Source organism: Carassius gibelio, chromosome A22 (assembly GCF_023724105.1).
Source record: "Carassius gibelio isolate Cgi1373 ecotype wild population from Czech Republic chromosome A22, carGib1.2-hapl.c, whole genome shotgun sequence".
Lineage (NCBI taxonomy): Eukaryota > Metazoa > Chordata > Actinopteri > Cypriniformes > Cyprinidae > Carassius > Carassius gibelio.
Genome location: NC_068392.1, coordinates 5,245,982 through 5,266,642, shown reverse-complemented (window position 1 = coordinate 5,266,642; position 20,661 = coordinate 5,245,982). Strand labels below are relative to the sequence as shown.

General features: G+C 36.9%; 4 protein-coding genes across 8 annotated transcripts in view; all 4 read left to right on the top strand.

Moving 5' to 3' along the window:
- The first annotated feature begins 262 nt into the window (after positions 1–262).
- Positions 263–2,466, top strand: LOC127942963 (biogenesis of lysosome-related organelles complex 1 subunit 1). The gene is made up of 4 exons (XM_052539035.1): positions 263–445; positions 866–938; positions 1,928–2,060; positions 2,170–2,466. Exons 1-4 carry the CDS (start codon positions 385–387, stop codon positions 2,278–2,280), a joined length of 378 nt encoding a protein of 125 aa, XP_052394995.1. The 5' UTR covers positions 263–384; the 3' UTR covers positions 2,281–2,466.
- Positions 2,467–3,355: 889 nt separating this feature from the next.
- LOC127942941 (retinol dehydrogenase 7) lies at positions 3,356–7,443 on the top strand. 2 transcript variants are annotated; one of them, XM_052538967.1, is made up of 6 exons: positions 3,356–3,811; positions 4,814–4,852; positions 4,948–5,273; positions 5,348–5,606; positions 5,720–5,883; positions 6,190–7,443. In XM_052538967.1, the coding sequence occupies exons 2-6, from the start codon at positions 4,836–4,838 to the stop codon at positions 6,408–6,410; spliced, it is 987 nt and encodes a 328-aa protein (XP_052394927.1). In that variant the 5' UTR covers positions 3,356–3,811; positions 4,814–4,835; the 3' UTR covers positions 6,411–7,443. The 2 variants fall into 2 exon arrangements, with proteins under 2 accessions (XP_052394927.1, XP_052394928.1); XM_052538968.1 differs by having other exon boundaries at positions 4,788–4,852.
- A 376-nt stretch (positions 7,444–7,819) lies between these two features.
- LOC127942924 (glutaminase liver isoform, mitochondrial-like) lies at positions 7,820–14,388 on the top strand. 3 transcript variants are annotated; one of them, XM_052538927.1, is made up of 18 exons: positions 7,820–8,151; positions 9,034–9,127; positions 9,640–9,761; positions 9,846–9,975; positions 10,049–10,128; positions 10,203–10,366; positions 10,559–10,617; positions 11,056–11,088; positions 11,237–11,295; positions 11,372–11,438; positions 11,520–11,570; positions 11,656–11,832; positions 13,066–13,197; positions 13,296–13,388; positions 13,517–13,578; positions 13,660–13,736; positions 13,836–13,899; positions 13,979–14,388. In XM_052538927.1, the coding sequence occupies exons 1-18, from the start codon at positions 7,979–7,981 to the stop codon at positions 14,136–14,138; spliced, it is 1,797 nt and encodes a 598-aa protein (XP_052394887.1). In that variant the 5' UTR covers positions 7,820–7,978; the 3' UTR covers positions 14,139–14,388. The 3 variants fall into 3 exon arrangements, with proteins under 3 accessions (XP_052394887.1, XP_052394886.1, XP_052394888.1); XM_052538926.1 differs by having other exon boundaries at positions 9,031–9,127; XM_052538928.1 differs by lacking the exons at positions 7,820–8,151; positions 9,034–9,127; positions 9,640–9,761 and having other exon boundaries at positions 9,907–9,975; positions 10,243–10,366.
- A 1,335-nt stretch (positions 14,389–15,723) lies between these two features.
- Positions 15,724–20,661, top strand: part of LOC127942952 (SLAM family member 5) — a 30,886-nt gene continuing 25,948 nt past the window's right edge. The window contains exons 1-4 of one of the 2 annotated variants that reach the window (XM_052539018.1): positions 15,724–15,873; positions 16,286–16,609; positions 18,950–19,246; positions 19,893–20,623. In XM_052539018.1, coding sequence (XP_052394978.1) covers positions 15,825–15,873; positions 16,286–16,609; positions 18,950–19,246; positions 19,893–19,990 — 768 coding nt within the window. In that variant the 5' untranslated portion in view covers positions 15,724–15,824 and the 3' untranslated portion in view covers positions 19,991–20,623. The remainder of the gene's footprint in view (positions 15,874–16,285; positions 16,610–18,949; positions 19,247–19,892; positions 20,624–20,661) is intronic. The other variant, XM_052539017.1, reaches the window with a different exon arrangement.

Sequence of the window (20,661 nt, the reverse complement as noted above, 5' to 3'; positions counted from 1 at the left end):
AAAACGTATTAAAAATGATCAGATAAAAAATAAACACGTTTAACGGTCTTTAGGAAATGCTGTTGTACCTACGAAAAGGCATTTACTGAAAAAAAATATATAAAAAAACAATTAAAATTTAGTACACTTTTCTTTTTTTAACATTCAGTCAAGTGCAGTCGAAGACAGTCGTGCAGTTGTTGACGGTTTGTGATATTTTTGTAATAGTTTAACGAAACGTTTATTTTGAAATATCGTTTTAAAATACGCTCATACGTTTTGCCCCTCCGCGCTCTCCGTATGTTTTCGAGCTGTCATGTGAATCCAGCAATTGCCAAAACGTTTAGAGAAAACTGATTTTATCAGATGAACATCTTATATTTTCGATTATAATAAATAACCAAAATGCTCTCCCGATTATTAAAAGAACATCAAGCGAAGCAAAACGAAAGGAAAGAGTCGCAAGGTATGTGTTTCTGTAGCTCTCTACCGAAAGGCCCTTTGATATAATTCAAATGCAGAGATAAAGACTATATTTGTGTGTTAAATGTATCTAAGAAAAGTTGTGACATTGCTATAAATGATAAAATTAAATTTTCATTCGAGTCGCAAATTCAGGTTTCAGTAATTTCCTGTTTCATTTAGTCAACAACACTGCTTGTTAACGTAAGAATAATAAAAAAACGAATAAATTATTATAAGCAAATATTGAATAATGGTTCACACACACACACACACACACACACACACACACACACACACACACACATACATATATATATATATATAATCCAAAACAAATTCAAAATAAAGTGAATTAATCTAGACAACTCAAGTGCAATGAAATCATTGCTTTTTCTTGAAGAAAAGTTTCTCTGTGTTACAGAAAAACGAAGGCGAGAGGCCATAGCAGCTGCTACAAGTTTAACAGAAGCTCTGGTGGACCATCTGAATGTAGGGTGAGTCGGACTCGTGTGTGATGTTTGTAACGTGCGCAGGATTATATGTTCAGTTCATGTGATCTCTTGGGTCATAAGCCCAGTCTTTGTGTGGCCGTTATGATGAAACTCTGCCAAAGCAGCTTAGAGTTGCATGGTTGGATGCAACAGAACATTGTTCACGCAACAGACAAATTAATGCAAAGAGCGCTGGAATGGAAACTGAATATTTCAACAAAAACTGAAAACTTTGCTGAAAATGTACTCACCTTCAGGCCATCCAAGATGTAGATGAGTTTCTTTCTTTATCAGAACAGATTTGGAGAATTTAGCCTTACATCACCAGTGGATCCTCTGCAGTGAATGGGTGCCGTCAGAATGAGGGTCCAAACAGCTGATAAAAACATCACAATAATCCTCAAGAAATCGAGTCCACCAGTTAGTGTCTTGTAAAGTGAAAAGTTGCATGTTTGTAAGAAACAAATCCATCATTAACCAATTTTATTATGTAAACTGTCACTGTTAAATTGAACACGTCATAATATTGCTTTCTCCGATGAAAAAGTCATCTGGTCTGAATCAGGAGAGAAATATGCACAGATCAAGCACTGTTTACAAGCCAAAATGGCTCTAAACGAATGTGTTGTTGAATTCTTATGTAAGAGGACAACAGGAGATGGACTTCTTCACTGGAGGAAATGTTATTATGAATTATGGACTCATATTTTGAAGTTTTGGATTTGTTTCTTACAAACGTGCAGCTTTTTCATTTCAGAAGACATTCATTGATGGACTGGAGTGCTGTGGATCACTGTGATGTTTTTATCAGCTGTTTGGACTCTCATTCCGACGGCACCCATTCACTGCAATGGATCGAGTGATGTAATGCAACATTTCTCCAAATATGTTCCCAAAAAGAAACAAACTTCTTGAATAGCCAGAGAAAATATTAGTATTTTTGGGTGAACTGTTCCTTTAAGAGATTGTCGAGTATAAGTGTCTCTGTTCAGGGTGGCGCAGGCGTACGTCAACCAGCGCAAGCTTGACAACGAGGTGAAGACGCTGCAGGTCCAGGCCAGTCAGTTCGCCAAGCAGACGGCTCAGTGGATCAACATGGTGGAGAACTTCAACCAGGCCTTAAAAGTACACAAGCTGTTTTTAAATACCGATTAATGCTGGATTGAAACGATGGCAAATTTAGAGTTGCATTCGGTGGACTGTGCAGATTTAATGGCAGATTATTCCCTTACAGGAAATCGGAGATGTGGAGAACTGGGCGCGGAGTATTGAGATGGACATGCGGACCGTCACGACAGCTCTGGAATATGTGCACAAAGGCCCGGTTCAGCCCACGTCTTCATGAGCACATGGACAGAAACGCTGAGGCTTTTCCTCCAGATGCTGGTCAAACTCGGACACTCGTGTCTGGTTTATCACAGTAAAGCATTGCCGGAACAGCTGTTTATTTCTAATTTGTTTCATTTGTATTTTTTGTTTTACATAATATTAATATGCTTGCATAATAAAAAAAATATCTGTTGTGCTAAAACTGCTGCTTTTTATATCACATTTTACCCCCAAAAGTTCCCTTGTACAGATCCGCTGCCCTGCTTCGGACTTTATACAAACTTTTGTTTTGACCAGCGTTTAATGTGTTTTCCATTCAGCCTCCGTAATGAACGTACAGTGCCAGAATTACACATTTTCCCTGCCCCTTTTAAGCTTTTATAGACGTAACAGCGAGCTAAAATAGATTTGATACGTTTTTGTGGGATTTCACGGTTTGTTAATTTTTACTTAACCCATGTTAAGCCGTGCACACACTGTGACGCTGCATAATCCAAGGTCTTTCAGCCTCAGGATTAACATAAGGAGAAAGAGTAAAGCGTTAAACTAAGACAACGAAAAGAAAGAACAGAATGTGGCTGCTTTAAGTCCAGATTTTACATAGTTGCCCCATGGGACTGCATAAGATTTTTAGCTTGATAGTTCTTAATTTAGGTCATTTTTATCACATTAAGCATATACAATTTTGAACTCATATGGTATATATATATATACACACATATACAGACGCATCAGAGTTATCAAACTAAAACCATAAATTAAACCCAGTTTAACAAATTTAAAAATAACTTATTTGAAATAAAAACTTTTTTTTCAGCTAGTTTACAGATTTTTATTTAGTTCAACTTGATGTATCACAATAAAATTGATATAAAATTTTTATAAAAATTTACATGAAACTATATATATATATATATATATATATATAGATAGATAGATAGATAAATAAATAAAATCACAAAAATCCATATTAAGAAAATGTTAACTAAAGTTTAAATTGATAAAAATACTGATAAAAACTTCTAGATCCATATGATAATTAATTTGTATAAATTTCAATGAAAATAAATTATATATTGTGTAATACTATATTACTATATTTAATTGTATATTCTAATTTATTTTATTATTATTTCACACGTACTAATATTCCATAGTCTTCCCATATGACCATTTGAACAAAAATAGAAATGGTTTAAAACTGCCGTAGACAAAAGTGTCACATTAATGTCTCATCACTGGACGGACGCTCCTGTCATTGCTTAAAGTTTCCTATCAACCTCCCAAAAACTAATTCAATCAACCTAAAAATAAAGTGAATTGGCATGATTCTCCTTAAAAGTTCCTCCCAACCCAGCTATTTGTGGAGGACGCTTACACAAGCACACAAAAATGCCCAAACGTCAATACAGTGAGATTAGAGATTAGAAATCGCGGCCCTCTCTGAGAGGATCAGCTTTAGGGATAAATCTGAGACACAGACCCACTTCAGATCACTCACCAAACGCGCTCAGGACCTCCAGCTCCAGAGCCAAGAAGGGAAAAAAGTAAGTCTAATAACTGACTACTTTAACTGATAGCAGAATTTTGTATTATTTCAAGGTGGATTAACATTTATTTAAATGTGTATGCTTAAGAATATTAAAAAGAGTATTAGTTGGTTTTATATTCTCTTAAAATTATGTTTTACTTGCGGACATTTAAAATTGATTAATTTTGAATTATTAATCAGGTTAATTTGAGTAATAATTTGATGTTTTTTTGTTACAAATAAGGCAATTTCTTTAATGTATGTTGATAAGGGTTTTCAGTGTAGTAATTTATTTTTATATTTGTTATTTTTCTTATTTTTTGGACGTTATTTTTTTTAAGTTAATCGTAAAATATTGTGTGTACAACTTTTATGCATTTATTACCGGAAAGCATAATAATTTTTTGATAAAAGCATGTTTGCATGTTTATTTGATAATTAATTATCATACATTCCTCAAAGCATAATGTGCGTATAGGAGCTTAAATGGTTGGTTTTGTCCAATTCGTTATGTGGTAACACAGAGATGAATCTTCAACCTTTCTCTTTGCTAATAAGTCCCTGTAGCTAATAGGTTTTGAGCTTTGAGAAGCTTATAGTGTTTCTGTGGTGCTGGACTTTCAATTTTATTGCGTTGTTGAAATCTTTACGCCCTTTGTTTTTTAAGAGCCTTAGTTTTTAGCCAAGATTTCTCATGTGCTCTGAAAAACGACAGCGTTACGCATGTTAGCCCCCTGTGAATACATAATCTAAAACCAAAGAGAAGCTGTGAACATGGATCAATAAAGTCCAATAAGCCCGTAAAAACCATATTAAGTCATTTTATTCGAATATTTAAAAAAGTTTTATATAAATTCACAATAGCTTTTTAAACTGGAGTTAGACTATGTTGCCCCATGTGGTGATTTAAGGAATTGCACTGTGACGCTTCATAATTACACCTGCATTGTTGTTTTTTTCATTCTTTTATTTATTGGCATTCTACCAAAAAGCAATTGTTTACAAAACATCTTTGCAGAATCACTCAGGAGGCAGAAGCGATGTACGAGTACTTGAGGTAAGAAAGCGTCTGACTGAAATACTATCAAAACAAGCTAATAAACCAACAAAACTCATAAATATGTCCATTTTGTATGCATTTTGTGCTTACAGTAATAACTGTACCTGCACATACGCCTTGGGTGCGTTCTTGCTGCTGTGGGTTCTGGTGTGGTTCTACCGGGACAACCTGGAGATCACCAAGGTCTCGGAGAAACACGTTTTTGTAACAGGTTGCGACTCTGGGTTCGGACACCTACTGTGCAAACGCCTGGACAAACGTGGTTTCCGTGTCCTAGCCGGGTGTCTCACGGAAAAGGGTGCAGATGATCTGAAGAGGGCGACGGGACCTTTCCTGAAGACCTGCATTTTGGACGTGACCAGCACAGATAGCATTCAGCAGGCTTTGGAATGGACCAAAAAAGAAGTTGGAGATAAAGGTATAGTGTTTCAGGTGGGACTTTAAAATAAGTTTTAGATACAAGGAGTGACATCTTTGCTTCCGATTTCCCAGGACTATGGGGTCTTGTGAACAACGCCGGGCGCTCGCTTCCCATGGGTCCATCCGAATGGATGAAAATCCAAGACTTCGAAAGCACGCTCAAAGTCAACATGACTGGTGTTATCGAGATGACCATGAACTTCTTTCCTCTTGTCAAAAAGGCCCGTGGACGAGTGGTGAACGTGGCCTCAGTGTTGGGAAGAGTAGCCGCTAACGGCGGAGGGTATTGCATCTCAAAGTTTGCAGTGGAGAGCTTCTCTGATTGTCTCAGGTGCCACATGTCAATGAATACAGTGTTTTTATGGGGCTTTAAAATCATTTTGACCTTTGAAACCATAGCTTTAGTCTTTAAAGAAAACCTTTGGATTTTGCATTCAATTTCAGGAGGGACATCCAGAATTTTGGGGTCAATGTGTGCATCATCGAACCTGGTTTCTTCAAGACCCAGGTGACCAGTCTGGAGCCCATCGAAAGGGAACTCCATCGCCTCTGGAACCAACTGACCCCTGAAGTGAAGGAGAGTTATGGAGACAAATACTTGGATAAATGTATGGTTTTTTTATGCCAACAACTACTTTTCTCCATTTCTCCAAACATATAGTCTCAACTAGCCTATAAACGTTGCATTATGCAATGGGAGAACCATTTTTGGTTCCCTAAAGAACCTTTCAGTTGAAGAATTCTTAAAAGAACCATAGAGTGAAGATCATTTAAGAGTCTAAAGATATTCTTTCTACTGCAAGAACCTTTTGCCCACTGAAAAGTTTCAATGGTTCTTCTCAAAATCATCAATGCTAATAAAATACATTTATTTATAAGAGTATAGTCCATTTTGACACTCTTTGTCTCTCCAGATATCAAGATCCAGAGGCTGATAATGAACACCATTTGCGACTCCGACCTCAGTAAAGTGACCAACTGCATGGAACACGCCCTGCTGGCCGTCCACCCGAGAACACGCTACAGCGCAGGCTGGGATGCCAAGCTCTTGTGGATTCCCTTGTCTTATATGCCCGCTTGCATTGTAGATATCGCCCTGAAGCTGGTGTTGCCAAAGCCAGCAAAAAGTGTCTAGATTTGGACGTGAGTGTAGGACCGATTCCCTTAAATCTTAACCTTTCATGTTCCTCTTATGATACACTGGATGACGCTTTATTTTGGGGTCTTACAAAGTAACTAGAGTTTACAAACACTATGTGTCTGTAAATTTAATACTGTAGTATTTATGATGCAAAGTTATCTGGTTACTAGACACTATTAGTAATTTTGTATATTTATGAACTATTATGCAACGTAATTAAAATGTGCCTTTCTAAGTGCATCACCAGCTTGTGCCCATTGGTCATCTAATGTAGATGTGTTGCTTGAGTAACCTTTGGTGTTATATATGTATGTTACTGCTAATTAAATTCATATAACTGTATAAACATCATTCAATATTCAATAAATGTCATAAGAGTATTGTCTATGCACTGAGAACCATGCATCAATCTCATAACTTGCATAAAACCATCTTTTATTGTTGTTTTTCAATACTGTACTCTGAAGGTCATGGTCTTCCAGCTTTTGGTGAGTTGAGACAGTTTAGCTACAATTAGCTTGTTCAGGTGTGTTTGGTTATGGTTATAGCTAAACTCCACAGGAAAGTGGATCTCCTGGGCCAGATTTGAGGATCCCTGGTCTAAATGGACTATACTATTATAAATAAATGTACGTTATTAGCATTGATGGTTCTATGAAGAACCATTTACATCAAATGAAACCTTTGAGTATGCAAAAGGTTCTTATAGTAGAAAGATTTTCTTTAGATTAGACTCTTAAATGATCTTCACACTATGGTTCTTTTAAGAATTCTTCAACTCAAAGGTTCTTTGGGGAACCAAAAATGGTTCTGCCATTGCATAATGATATCTAGAAGTGTGAGTCTAGAGTTATTCATTAACAGTTTGTACCGTGATGAAATATTTATTAAACCAATTCTGACATATTAAAGACATCTAGAAAACGTACTAGACTTATAACGAGCAAATGCAGACCATGATGTAAACACTGATAGCACATGTACAATCTCGGATACGTCTATTAAACTTCTGCATTTGCATCTGCAAGACGTATTTGTATTTTATTTTTTACTCATCTGTAATAGCCTACGTCCATTTCCTATATCGGATTTCAAATAGACATTTAGAAAATGACTTTAAGATGTTTATTATTATTTATATGTAAAACTAACATCTTAAAGACGTCTAATAGATGTTTGTAGCCTACAGCAGATGCTTTCCAGATGAAGAGATCTTTAACAGACACTTGCAGCTTCACTTTTTTACCTCAAACGATCGCTAGAATGAATCAATAGTCGAGGACATACATTTAAGCTTATAAACGTCTCAAAACGTGCCGTCTTAACATCATGCCATGAATTGGCTCCCCCCTCGATGTTTTATCAGTGAAAGTTATCCAGTAATCTGACAGTGAACTTTCCGGCGACGTCAGTGTTGATGAATTCCACGCGCACCTGTTCACGCGCCTCAAAACAAACCGGCCGCGCGCAACTCTGGAGACCGTTACTTGCAACAAGGAATAGTTTGAATATCCCCTTTTAACGCTTTAAACTTCGGATTTTGTCATACGAGATACTGGAAAATGATCTCTTTCAGGACCCTGCGACTGACTAATGTCGGAATCATTGGTTTACTGGCGAAAGACATCGCAAAAAGCGGCTCAGTGTTTCACAATGTGGCGAGGAGGACGTTCAGTTTATCTTCACGGTTTCACTCGAGCCAAGAATTTATCGCCGATCAACCTACATCAAAACAGTGAGTCACTTCTACAATAAATGGATAGAGCGATAAATAATAGATGGAGGAGTTCAAGTGATTTATACAGTAAGGCTAGAGTATAATAATTCCCTTTATTAACCTGTTAACTGCCACCCGGCCCCTCGGTGGGCCGCCTCCGTTTACTTCACTATACTACAGTTAAATTCTAATCTAATCATAACAAACTATATATCGTTGGAAAGGTCTAAGACTCCTAAATAGATATCTTACCAATATTTTTTGTTAAAAATGATGTAGGAAAAGTAATAGATTAATTAATGGCAAGAGTGCACCTCAAAAACTACATCATAACAGGAGTTCTGAACCTCTGTCAAAAAAAAGTTCTTCTTCGTTTAGAAATCATCAGAAATTATATATCACTTGAAAACTTAAAATCTCAAATTTCATCCTTTGAAACACATTTTAAATTCAAACATTCCGTTACCATTAAATGGTACATCAAAATCATGTTACAAAATGTTTTCAGGCATGAATTATACAAATTTAGGTTTGGATCATGCACTTTCAAGTCTATGTTCAAAAATATGATTGACAGTTAACAGGTTAATGAGAAATTTGATTGAACTTTGGCCTATAAATTAATTTGTCGGCTGGAAGATTCACAAAATAATATTATAATGTTGCTGTCAAATCATAGGCTTACTGATGTGGGATATCAGTCCTCTATGACAAAGTATTGGTATAACTGTCTTATTTAATGTGTATTGTTTTGGTTTTTATTGTGTGTTTCTTGCTAATGGACCTAAAGTCATAAATGAAATAGTATATAAAAATAGTAATGCACAATAAAATTAACTAACTGAAATACAATATGTTTGGTGCAAGCAGCCTGTGTGTAATTGTATTTTATTAAAGCAGACACGTGACCAGTCTGTTTTGTGGACTAGAGGACATGCTTTTCTACACCATAACTGAAGGAGCAGAGAAAGTTCCCGTGTCTCATTTCATCGCTGTGAGTTTATTAATTGACACACACATACAAAATCATATCCAATAAAGATTGAACTAAATTTTAAAATCTTTGCACTAGCAGTTTTCCAAGTCTATATATATATATATGTGTGTATATGGGCAACAGTTGGGAGCAGCTACATTTACTCAGTTGCATGTTATAGGCTCAGTAACTATTAACCCCCCATACATGTTTCTTCTGAAATCTGGTCATGAGAAGTCTGGGCCAAAACACACACAAACATTTACCTAGACTTTGTGGAACTGGTTTGTGTCAACGTTTATGTAATCATTTATAGGTAAAGTCAATAATCAGTATAGTATAATTAATTTTTTTACTTTTTATTAGATAAAATCTTAAACAGTTTGTATATTTATAGTCTTGTTTAGTTTACATTTATATACATTAGTTTTTAAATAATGCTTGCACAACAAATGCATTGCACAACGGCATTACACAAAGTAAACTGAACGGCTGTGAAAAGACAGAACATTATTCTCCCCATCTTACAGGCAGTGAAAAGCACTGGCCTACTGACCTCTGACCCCAGATTACGGGACTGCATGGAAAAGATTCGCGAAGCTGTCCGGGAGTCAGCCGGTGAAGTCATGATGGACCTTGAGCTGTTCCGAAAGTGAGTATCCAGGAGATGTAGATTTGCAAAATTCCTGCATATGAGAAATATTTTGTTGTTTAGTAATTGCGATAATCAAAACAGGTGTGTGGGTGGCAACATAGTCCTGCTGAGTCTCGCTTTCAGACGGAAGTTTATCATTCCAGAATTTGAAGCATTTGTGGGCATTATCAATCATATTTATGAAACATCAAAACTCCAGCAAGATGGACAGGTAGAAACTGTATTTTAAATCCATTTTCATTACTCATTTGTGGAGTTGGACTCACTTAGAATCTTTTTTTTAGGTTGCAAAATACATTCCCCATCTGACCAAGTTTAGTCCTGATCTTTGGGGCGTCTCTCTCTGCACAGTGGATGGACAAAGGTAAATAGATCAATCCGACCCCAACTTTTCTAAAATATGCAGTGGTGGTTTTTAAATCACATCTTGGAATTCAGACACTCAGTTGGAGACACAAAGATGCCGTTCTGCTTGCAGTCATGCGTGAAGCCGCTGGAATACGCCATCGCAGTACACGAACACGGCACAGAGCGCGTGCACCACTACGTGGGGAAGGAGCCAAGTGGATTCAAATTTAACAAACTCTCCCTGGCTGAAGAAGGTGGGTGGGAAAATATAGTAGATTATCATTATGGGTAGAATATCTTATGTTTTTGCTAAATAGAACTTTTCTGTACTGAGAATAATCTCATTAGAAAAAAAAAAAATCTAAATAAATGTATTATTCTATAATCATTTTTAAAAAGTAATAATAGTTGTATTTAATTTAAACAATTCGCTTTTCTGTTCTTAGATAAACCTCACAATCCTATGGTCAACGCTGGAGCAATCGTCATCAGTTCTCTTATCAAGGTCAACAAATTTTTATATAAATGGGAAATTCTATATGAATATTTTCTGGTGAACTTGAATTTGGTGTCAAATTGGTTTGCGTTAATATTTACTTGTTTTCTGGTAATCAACTCTGCTGGACTCCCAAACAAACAGTGATATACGCCCATGTATTGACATGCAGACCGGGCCAAGAATTCATTTGATCTAACAAACCTTTGACCCAGAATGCAGCTCTGTGTGGACAGACCCAGTGCATCTGTTACACAAGTAGCATACTGACCTTGTGAAGCTATGAGCAGGAGTATTTATAACCTGGAATTAATCCAGCCTATTAAAAATGACCTTTACATTAGGTGTATATGACTTGTGTTTACGAGGTTCCCAGAGTTCTCCAGTACAAGCTAGAATACACAAAATTATTTGGTTGGTAAATTCTCCTGTTGTTGTTCTCTACAGCCAGGTGCCAACAAGGCCGAGAAGTTTGACTATGTAAGTAATAACCTGTTGGATGTTGCCATTAAAAAAATTTTAATCAAAAATGTAGTGCATACAGCATATTGCCGTTATCCCAAAATGGACCAAATGTGATTCCAAAATCTTGACTGTTAGCTAATGACTGTTTGGATCTCTTTCACAGGTGATGGAGTTTGTGAAGAAAATGACGGGCAGGGAGTATGTGGGCTTCAGCAACGCAACGTATGTCTTTCATTGCTCAACTTACACTTGTTTTTCGCCCAGTGCTATTATTATTGACTTATTTTCATTTCAACAGGTTTCAGTCTGAGAAGGAAACGGGAGACCGAAACTACGCAATAGGATACTACCTAAAAGAGAAGAAGGTTTGTTCTTTAGCATCTTTAGCAAACTAGCAAGATATTGTCGGTTGTCTGCAAATGCAACCATGATGTCCTCCTTTACAGTGTTTTCCTGAGGGGGCAGATATGATGGATGCACTGGACTTTTATTTCCAGGTAGGCCCAGTTGAAATTTTTTCCCATTGTTAAATCGAACGCTAAATTGAACGCTCCATCAGAATTTCCTTTCCGTCCCTCATAGTTGTGCGCCATAGAAGTCACATGCGAATCTGGCAGCATAATGGCCGCTACACTGGCTAACGGAGGCATCTGTCCAATCACAGGAGAGAGAGTTCTGAGCACAGAAGCCGTACGAAACACGCTGAGTCTCATGCACTCCTGCGGGATGTACGACTTCTCTGGAGAGTTCGCTTTCCACGTGAGAACAAATATTGTCTCTACAAACTGTGTGTCTTTATATGTCGTCAGAGTTTGAATTCTAATGCTTTGAATCTAGTGAACTTACATTTAAAATAATTTTTATTTAAAAAGTGCTTATTTAAGATAAGGTATTAAAATCCTTACTAATTGAAACAAATTTAATTGTGCAGTCTGTTGAGGTAATACATATATGTTGTATACTGGAGAGCTTCAAAAACCTTTAATCGGTATAATATTAAGGACTTTTCTGCTAGCTTCTTGTAGTACATTGTAGTTCATTTTGTCATACTTAAACTTATCGTAGTGATAAATAGGGATGGGCGTATCGATCCGAAGTATCAATGTATTGATACTGATGCAAGTATCGAAAGTATCGATACTCAAACAAAACATATTGATACTAAGGTGTGTTTTATTTACCAATGATTTTATTTAACAAAAAAAATAATGCATTGAATTCGATGAATAAGCTATGTTAGCAAATAATTGTGTAGAACGATTTTCCTGCTCACGCAAATGTTGCAAGACAGAATCAATCCATGCCAGAGAGCGTTCACTCACTTCTGACAGCGCATTCAAACAAAGCTGCGTTTCCCAAAAGTATCATAAGAAAGCATTAAAGCTTTTGGGAATGGCAGTCCTGAACAATGCTTATCAGAGAAAAGAAAAAAACATACATATTCGAGTCATTTCAAATTAAACAAATTGATATTGTAGCCTACATAGTTTGTGCAATTACATTTATTGAAATTGACCATTTAAAGATAATATTGATCATGTTTTATTCTGTAATGTTAATGTAAATAGTACACTGTAAGAGAAAAGTTTTCATTTTATTCATGCAACAGTCTGTCACTGGCAGTCCCTTATGAAAATGAACCATGGTTTTACTAAAGTGACCATAGTTCAACTGTAGTATTTGTAGATTCGAATTATCTGTAAACAAAAAACATATCTGAACCATGTGTAAACAAAAATATACCCTCTTAAGTTACAATTAAGGCGTATTAAATGTTAAATGCATTTTAAATAAAGTTTACTAGTAATCATTACCCATTTTACTCATAGTAATTTAATAATTTAATAAATTTCATTTTAAAAGTTTAGTTCAGAAGTGTCGTATCGGTATCGGTTTCGACGATACTGCCTTGAAAAATATCGGTGTCATATTGGAAACAAAATAATTGGTATCGTCCCGAGTAAATCATAGGTATTTCTCAATACATGGCAGGTTGGATTACCTTCTAAATCCGGTGTGTCTGGTGCAGTTCTTCTGGTGGTGCCAAATGTGATGGGTGTCATGTGTTGGTCGCCCCCTGTGGACAAAGTTGGGAACAGTGTCCGTGGAATCCACTTCTGTCAGGTGTTTCAGGCATTGTCCTGTTAGTTTATCACTCTCTTTTTAATTCCACATTATACATTTAGTTTAAATAACTAATTTTGTAACCCTTCCATAATTAGGAACTGGTGTCTTTGTTCAACTTTCACAATTATGACAATCTGAGGCACTTTGTGAAGAAGCAGGACCCTCGCAGACAGTCTGATGATGACAGGGTAAATCTTACATTTGAAAAACAGCTTTCACTTCAACTAAACTCCAAAACTTGTGAAAATACCCTACATTAAGCTATTTTTTAGTCCCAGCAATGAACTCACCAAATGATTATTATTTGGTCTTGTAGAATAAGTACGTGATGAATCTGATGTTTGCAGCACACAGTGGAGATGTGTCAGCTCTGAGAAGGTAATTTTATACAGTTTATGTCTTTATTACTCCACATTTTTGAGTGCTACCGAAATATAAATTGCTTACTTCTTTCTCCAGGTTTGCCCTTTCATCCATGGATATGGATCTGAAGGACTATGACTCTCGTACACCTCTTCATGTAGCTGCTGCAGAGGGTAAAATCGTTTTCTGTAAACATAAAATAATATTTTAGTCCCAAACATGATTGGTTTAATCATAAATGTATTTTGCCATCTGTTCTTTCTCTGTTTTAGGTCACATGGATGTTGTGCTATTTCTGATGCAGTCCTGTAAGGTCAACCCTTTTGTGAAAGACCGGTACAGAGCCCTGTTTCTTTATACGATTACATTCAACTTCATCCATTTGGTTCTAACTAACCTCATAACTCTTATTCAGGTGGGGAAATATTCCTCGGGATGATGCCATGCAGTTCGGCCACAAGGACATGGTGAAAATCTTGGAAGAATATGAGCAGAAATGCATTCAGACATCTCAGACTGACGCAGAAGTCCCTAGTCATCAATCCAAAAGTTCGTCTCTGGAGGGACGAGTGTGATCTGCTGTGAATGTAACCAACTTTAGGAATATACAGCAGATCATGTCTTCAGATATTAAAAGAATAAGGGCACATTTACAGAAATATCTCTTTACAAAGATAAAAGGCTCCTTTTTTTGTTTTGATTTGTAAATATGAGATTTTTGTACATAATTTCTGTAAAAAAATGTTTTAGCTTTGAAGCTATATTTATACAGTATAATGAGAGTATAAAGTATTAGTGAATAATAAACCAAACCAAACATGCCAACAGATTCTTATTCTTATATCAAAATAGTGTTTTCAATTAAATGTCAAGTATACTCAATTCACTATTATGATGCCTTTTATATGTAAAATATAAATCTATAACCCAACAACTATTAGCAGTATTATGATGCCATACGTCGCTGAGCATCATTTTAGTACATGAGTACTTGCATCAGTGAATGAAACTTGCACTATAGCACATTCACACCCTTCTGTCCATGTGATATCAGGGGTTCAGCCTTCAATTAAGAAGCTATGAGAATACTTTTGGGGGCAAAAAAAAACAAAAATAGCTTCTTTAACAATTTCTTCTGTTCTGTGTAAGTCCCTACTCATCTATTGCCCTCTAAACAACATACCCTCTAACACAGTTAAATATAAGTATATGAGAGAGCTATAACCACAGTGCTGGAGATGGTCTTCAGCCTCGCAAGCACCTGAAACTTCTCACGAATCTTTGTCTGCCCACAATGCCAACGCTGACGTTCTTGTGCTTAGGAACAAAATACATCACACGTTTATTTTAACACACTTTGGTCTTTGGCCTGTATATTAATCACTCAAGAATTTTACAACATTGGGAAAAATATGCTTAAAAGCTTTAGTAATATATGGAGGCTATTGGTAGGGTGAATACTGGTAAAGTGGGACACTTTCTGATAATTTATATTCTGCATACTTTTTTATTATGATCCAAATGTCTTAGCCGCTCATGTGATACTATTCTAAATAGCTTAGGATCTCTACTATACTATAGACAATAAAAAAGAAAGAAAAATTAAACACAGGATGGATGACTCTTACCCAAACACACAATGACCCCAAACCACATTTTTCAAGGCACTACTGTCAAACTGGGACAGTGTCAAAATCGCATTAAAAAAAAACCCTGAGAAGATTAATATGAATCTGATTTTTAAAAATTCTGATTCACCATTACATCTTATAAATAAATATGTAACAATTACAAATGATCCATGAGTTGTTTTATTTTTATAACCTTAACATCATTTACCCCAGAATGCTATGTCATTTTACTTACCATCACAGTTCACTGCAAGGTTGTTAAATATGATGTGCCACACCCGGAAGTGATGTCGTAGCCACATTTTTTTTTTTTTTATCAGGTACTTGCTACCGATGAGCTCAGTGTTTAATTTTAGTTAAAAAAAAAAACATATCCATGCAAAGATATTAAATATTAAGCTTAACTGTCCCACTTTACCAGTATTCACCCTACTTGAATTAGGTTTAAACAACCAAGATGCTAAAAACCAATGTGTTCTGGACTCTAAAAAAAAAATTAAGAGTCTGACTGATACTTACTCATAACAATACAATGAGCAGTGAGCTGTCATTGGCTGAATCTTTACCGGATACTCTGTTGTGTGTGTTGGTGTGAACTGAAACTTCAGTGACACAAGTTGCAGTTTCAAGATGCACATGCACAAGTGCTGTTTAATCTTGCTCTTCATTTGTGTGGAAGGTAAGATGTGTATTGCGACTTTACTTATTACATTCATGTGTTTTTGTAAATGCTTGGTGATATATATATATATATATATATATATATATATATATATATAGATATACAAAATTTCAAGTTTTCAAAAGTCACTGAGTATCAATGTTTGTAACAAGCTCAAATGATCCAATAATTTGCCTGTTTGACTGATATTTGCCAAAACATTATTGTATAAGGGTTAACTTTAAATTACTGAAGAAAACTCATCTAATCATTATAGAGACATTCATGAGCTAATAACCAATGGTAAAAACCACATCCTGTCATTTCTCTATATGCTAAATGTTTAAAAAAATAAATATACTAGATACATTTTGAAGGATTTTTAAGATCTCTCGGTTCTGCCAAAGATGTTGTTCTGAATGTGTTTCAGGTGTGTTTGGTGCTGCTCCAGATGTAATGAAGTCGGTGACTGAGGGAGATTCTGTCACTCTAAACACTGATGTTACTGAACTACAGAGAGATGATCAGATACTGTGGATGTTTGGACCTAAAGAGACTCGTATAGCTGAAATCTATAAGCTTGTGATTGATATGTTTAACAGTCATGAGATATTTGGAGACAGACTGAAGCTGGACAATCAGACTGGATCTCTGACCATCAGAAACACCAGAAGCACAGACTCTGGGCTTTATAAACGACAGATCCGCAGCAACAGAGGGAACTCAGACAAGATATTTAATGTTACTGTCTATGGTGAGTCCGATATGACTTAAAATATACATGTAAACTTAAATCTGCTTAACCTGTAGTAAGGACTGTGAAGAGATGGACCAGTGAAACGGAGCAGGATTTACAACCTTGTTTTGACTTCACTGATTGGAGTGTTTTTGAAGCAGCTACCACCGATCTGGACGAACTCACAGAGACCGTAACATCCTATATTAGTTTCTGTGAGGATATATGCATTCCAACCAGGACTTATTTAACATTCAACAATGATAAGCCATGGTTTACAGTAAAACTCAGACATCTTCGTCAGGCCAAAGAGGATGCCTACAGAAATGGGGACAGGGTCTTGTACAATCGGGCCAGGAACACACTGAACAAAGAGATTAGAGCGGCTAAAAAGACCTACGCTAAAAAGTTGGAAGACCAGTTTACTTCCAACCACTCAACTTCAGTTTGGAGTGGACTGAGAGCCATCACTAACTACAAGACACCATCCCCTTGCACTGAGGCTAATCAACGACTTGCTAACGACCTGAATGAGTTTTATTGCAGATTTGAAACCCCCAACACCCATTCTGACCATCTCCCTACACAACCATTAACACATCCTGCAATCCCACCCTTCACACCTCCTGCTCTTCAAATCTGTGAAGATGATGTGCGCCAGGTCTTCAAGAAGAAAAGCACCAGGCCCAGATGGTGTTACACCAGCCTGTCTGAAAATCTGTGCTGACCAGCTGGCCCCCATCTTTTCACAGATCTTCAACAGATCCCTGGAGTTGTGTGAAGTGCCTTCCTGCTTCAAACGCTCCACCATCATCCCCATCCCAAAGAAACCCAAGATAGCAGAACTTTATGACTACAGACCTGTGGCTCTACCGTCTGTCGTCATGAAGTCGTTTGAAAAACTGGTTCTGTTTTATCTGAAGGACATCACTGAACCCTTACTGGACCCCCTCCAGTTTGCTTACTGAGCTAACAGGTCCGTGGATGATGCAATCAACATGGGATTGCACTTTATCCTGCAACATCTGAAAAAAACAGGGACTTATGTGAGGATCCTATTTGTGGACTTTCGTTCGGCTTTCAACACCATCATCCCAACAACCCTCCAGACCAAACTGACGCAGCTCTCTGTTCCTAGCTCCATCTGTCAGTGGATCACCAGTTTTCTGACAGATAGGCAACAGTTAGTGAGACTGGGGAAATTCATGTCAAACAGCTGCTCCACCAACACTGGTGCCCCTCAGGGATGTGTTCTCTACCCTCTGCTCTTCTCCCTGTACACCAACGACTGCACCTCTAAAGACCCCTCTGTCAAGCTCCTGAAGTTTGCAGACGACACTACAGTCATCGGCCTCATTCAGGACGGTGATGAGTCTGCTTACAGACAAGAGGTTGAGCAGCTGGCTGTCTGGTGCAGTCTTAACAACCTGGAGCTGAACACGCTAAAACAGTGGAGATGATCGTGGACTTTAGGAGAAACCCCCCTGCACTCCCCTCGCTCACCATCATGAACAGCACTGTGACTGCAGTGGAGTCATCAGGTTCCTGGGAACCACCATCTCTCAGGACCTGAAGTGGGACAATCACATTGACTCCATTGTTAAAAAGGCCCAGCAAAGGTTGTATTTCCTTCGCCAGCTGAGGAAGTTTAACTTGCCACAGGAGCTGCTGAAACAGTTCTACTCAGCCGTCATTGAGTCTGTACTGTGTACCTCAATAACTGTCTGGTTTGGTTCAGCAACAAAATCAGACATCAGAAGACTACAGAGAACTGTTCGGACTGCCGAAAGGATTATTGGTGCTCCTCTGCCCACCCTTCAAGAACTGTACACATCCAGAGTGAGGAAAAGGGCTCATAAAATCACTCTGGATCCCTCACATCCAAGTCACCCCATCTTTGAACTTTTGCCATCTGGCCAGCGCTTCAGAGCCACAAATACCAGAACAGCAAGGCACAGGAACAGTTTCTTCCCCCAGGCAATCTACCTCATGAACAGTTAAATGTTCCCCACTTATGATTATGCAAATAAATGTGCAATATTATTATATTTATTTGTTACCCCTCTATCTTAGTACATCCCTGCATATTATTCAATCCATTCCGTTATCATTTATAGCACAATTGTTTATACACTTATTTATTTGCCTTTTTTTTGTTGTCTGTGTGTTGTTGTCTCTGTGTACTGGAAGCTTATGTCACTAAAACAAATTCCTTGTAAGTGCAAGCATACTTGGCATAAAGGTCTTTCTGATCCTGATTCTAATCTGATTCTGATTATAATCCTATCCTGTTTTACCTTTTGTATGAGTTTTCCCATGTCAAGGCAATATACTTATATTTATTTACATGTTTTCCAGCTCATCTTCCTGTTCCTGTCATCAGCAGAGACTCTTCACAATGCTCTTCATCCTCCTCATCCTCAGAGCAGAATTGTTCATTGGTGTGTTCAGTGGTGAATGTGGGTCATGTGACTCTCTCCTGGTACAAAGGAAACAGTTTATTGTCCAGCATCAGCGTGTCTGATCTCAGCATCAGTCTCTCTCTACCTCTGGAGGTGGAATATCAGGATAAAAACAGCTACAGCTGTGTGCTCAACAATCCCATCAGCAACCAGACTCAACATCTGGACATCACTCAGCTCTGTAAATGTCCAGGTAGCCTACTTCAGTGATCTTTCTTTTAATGGAACAATTCACCCAAAACTAAAATTATGTAATTTATAATAATTTCTAAACTTGTTTAAAACCGTTTGTTGGTTCACTGATGTTAATGAATTCATATTGAATTTGTCAAAGTTGACACAACACTGAAATGTTAACGTGATTACTCCGTGATGACCATAGATGATGAATCACTTAATAGTCACAAATGCAGCCGATGATAACACCATGGTATCACTTTCCTGGTCGAGTTTTTAATTGAAATAAATAAATAAATACAAATATATATATATATATATATATATATATATATATATATATATATATATATATATATATATATATATATATACACACACACACTCCAAACAACTAATTATAATTAAGAAGCTAGTGCCCTCTATTGGTAAAAATGTTAAAATTCACAGTCAGAAAAATAAGTTAAGTTTATTTAAATAGTACATTTCATTCATAATGGTAATTCTAAGTGCTTTACATATCAGTAAAAAAAAAAAGAAAGAGTGCGAGTATTTACAAGGTTTGAGAACCAGGTCTGTTTCTCAAAGGTGCTTTTTTTAGAACACTGCATTTTAGAATTTTCAAAAATGAGCATAGTCTGATAAGTCTTTTCTTTCCCCAGACTTTCCCAGCAGTTCTTCGAGTGTGACGCCATCGTTGATTTATGCTGTGGTGGGCGTGGCCTCTGTCGCTCTGCTTGTTTTTTTACGTCAGATCTAGAATGGGCGTGAACAAGAAAAAGCCAGCATCACAACCTCACTCACGCCATTCTCTTCTGCAGACACAAGGAGGCAGTAACTCAAAATTGTTCAATCGAATTCACATCCACTTTGTAATGTAAAATAGAGCAAACGTGCTTCTAATACAGTGGTTCTCAATTTTTTTAACTACTCATTTAAAACTGTGTTTCACCATTTTAAAGAGGCAGTGTGTCATAACCAAATAAATTAAGGTGATTCTAAAAATCATAATTTACTCACCCTCCGGTCTAATTAACACACTGAATTTTATTTACAAATTGTATTAATTTACAAACACATTGAAAGTCACTAACCTAAAGCATGAACAAACACCTTCATAAACAGTGTTGTAATTGTAGTTAAATTTCAAACTCTTTATTTTTGGAAATAACCGACTTCTCAGTTTCTGGAACATTGGGATTTCTATACAAATACTAATGACAATGAAAAGGGGAAAACAAAAAGAGGGGAAAAAATCAAGGTTTAACACAAACAAACAATACAGATCAGGGTTAAATTTCATCAGATGCAGCACAAAGCCTGTGGGAGTAAAGCGGTATAGTGTAGGATGAGACATGTAATGACTTGCAGTGCTATGATACAGGGCAGAATGGTAGAATTACTGGAATGACAGCATGAGTTGGGGCAGAG

Bases quoted from the DNA above. Each gene is read 5' to 3' on its own strand.
- LOC127942963 (XM_052539035.1), top strand. From the start codon at position 385: ATGCTCTCCCGATTATTAAAAGAACATCAAGCGAAGCAAAACGAAAGG. The intron at 446-865 runs GTATGTGTTTCT...TCTGTGTTACAG, and splicing joins CGAAAGGAAAGAGTCGCAAG to AAAAACGAAGGCGAGAGGCC. The intron at 2,061-2,169 runs GTACACAAGCTG...ATTCCCTTACAG, and splicing joins ACTTCAACCAGGCCTTAAAA to GAAATCGGAGATGTGGAGAA.
- LOC127942941 (XM_052538967.1), top strand. The intron at 5,607-5,719 runs GTGCCACATGTC...ATTCAATTTCAG, and splicing joins AGCTTCTCTGATTGTCTCAG to GAGGGACATCCAGAATTTTG. The intron at 5,884-6,189 runs GTATGGTTTTTT...TTGTCTCTCCAG, and splicing joins AGACAAATACTTGGATAAAT to ATATCAAGATCCAGAGGCTG.
- LOC127942924 (XM_052538926.1), top strand. From the start codon at position 7,979: ATGATCTCTTTCAGGACCCTGCGACTGACTAATGTCGGAATCATTGGT. The intron at 9,762-9,845 runs GTGAGTATCCAG...TAATCAAAACAG, and splicing joins GACCTTGAGCTGTTCCGAAA to GTGTGTGGGTGGCAACATAG. The intron at 11,089-11,236 runs GTAAGTAATAAC...TCTCTTTCACAG, and splicing joins AGGCCGAGAAGTTTGACTAT to GTGATGGAGTTTGTGAAGAA.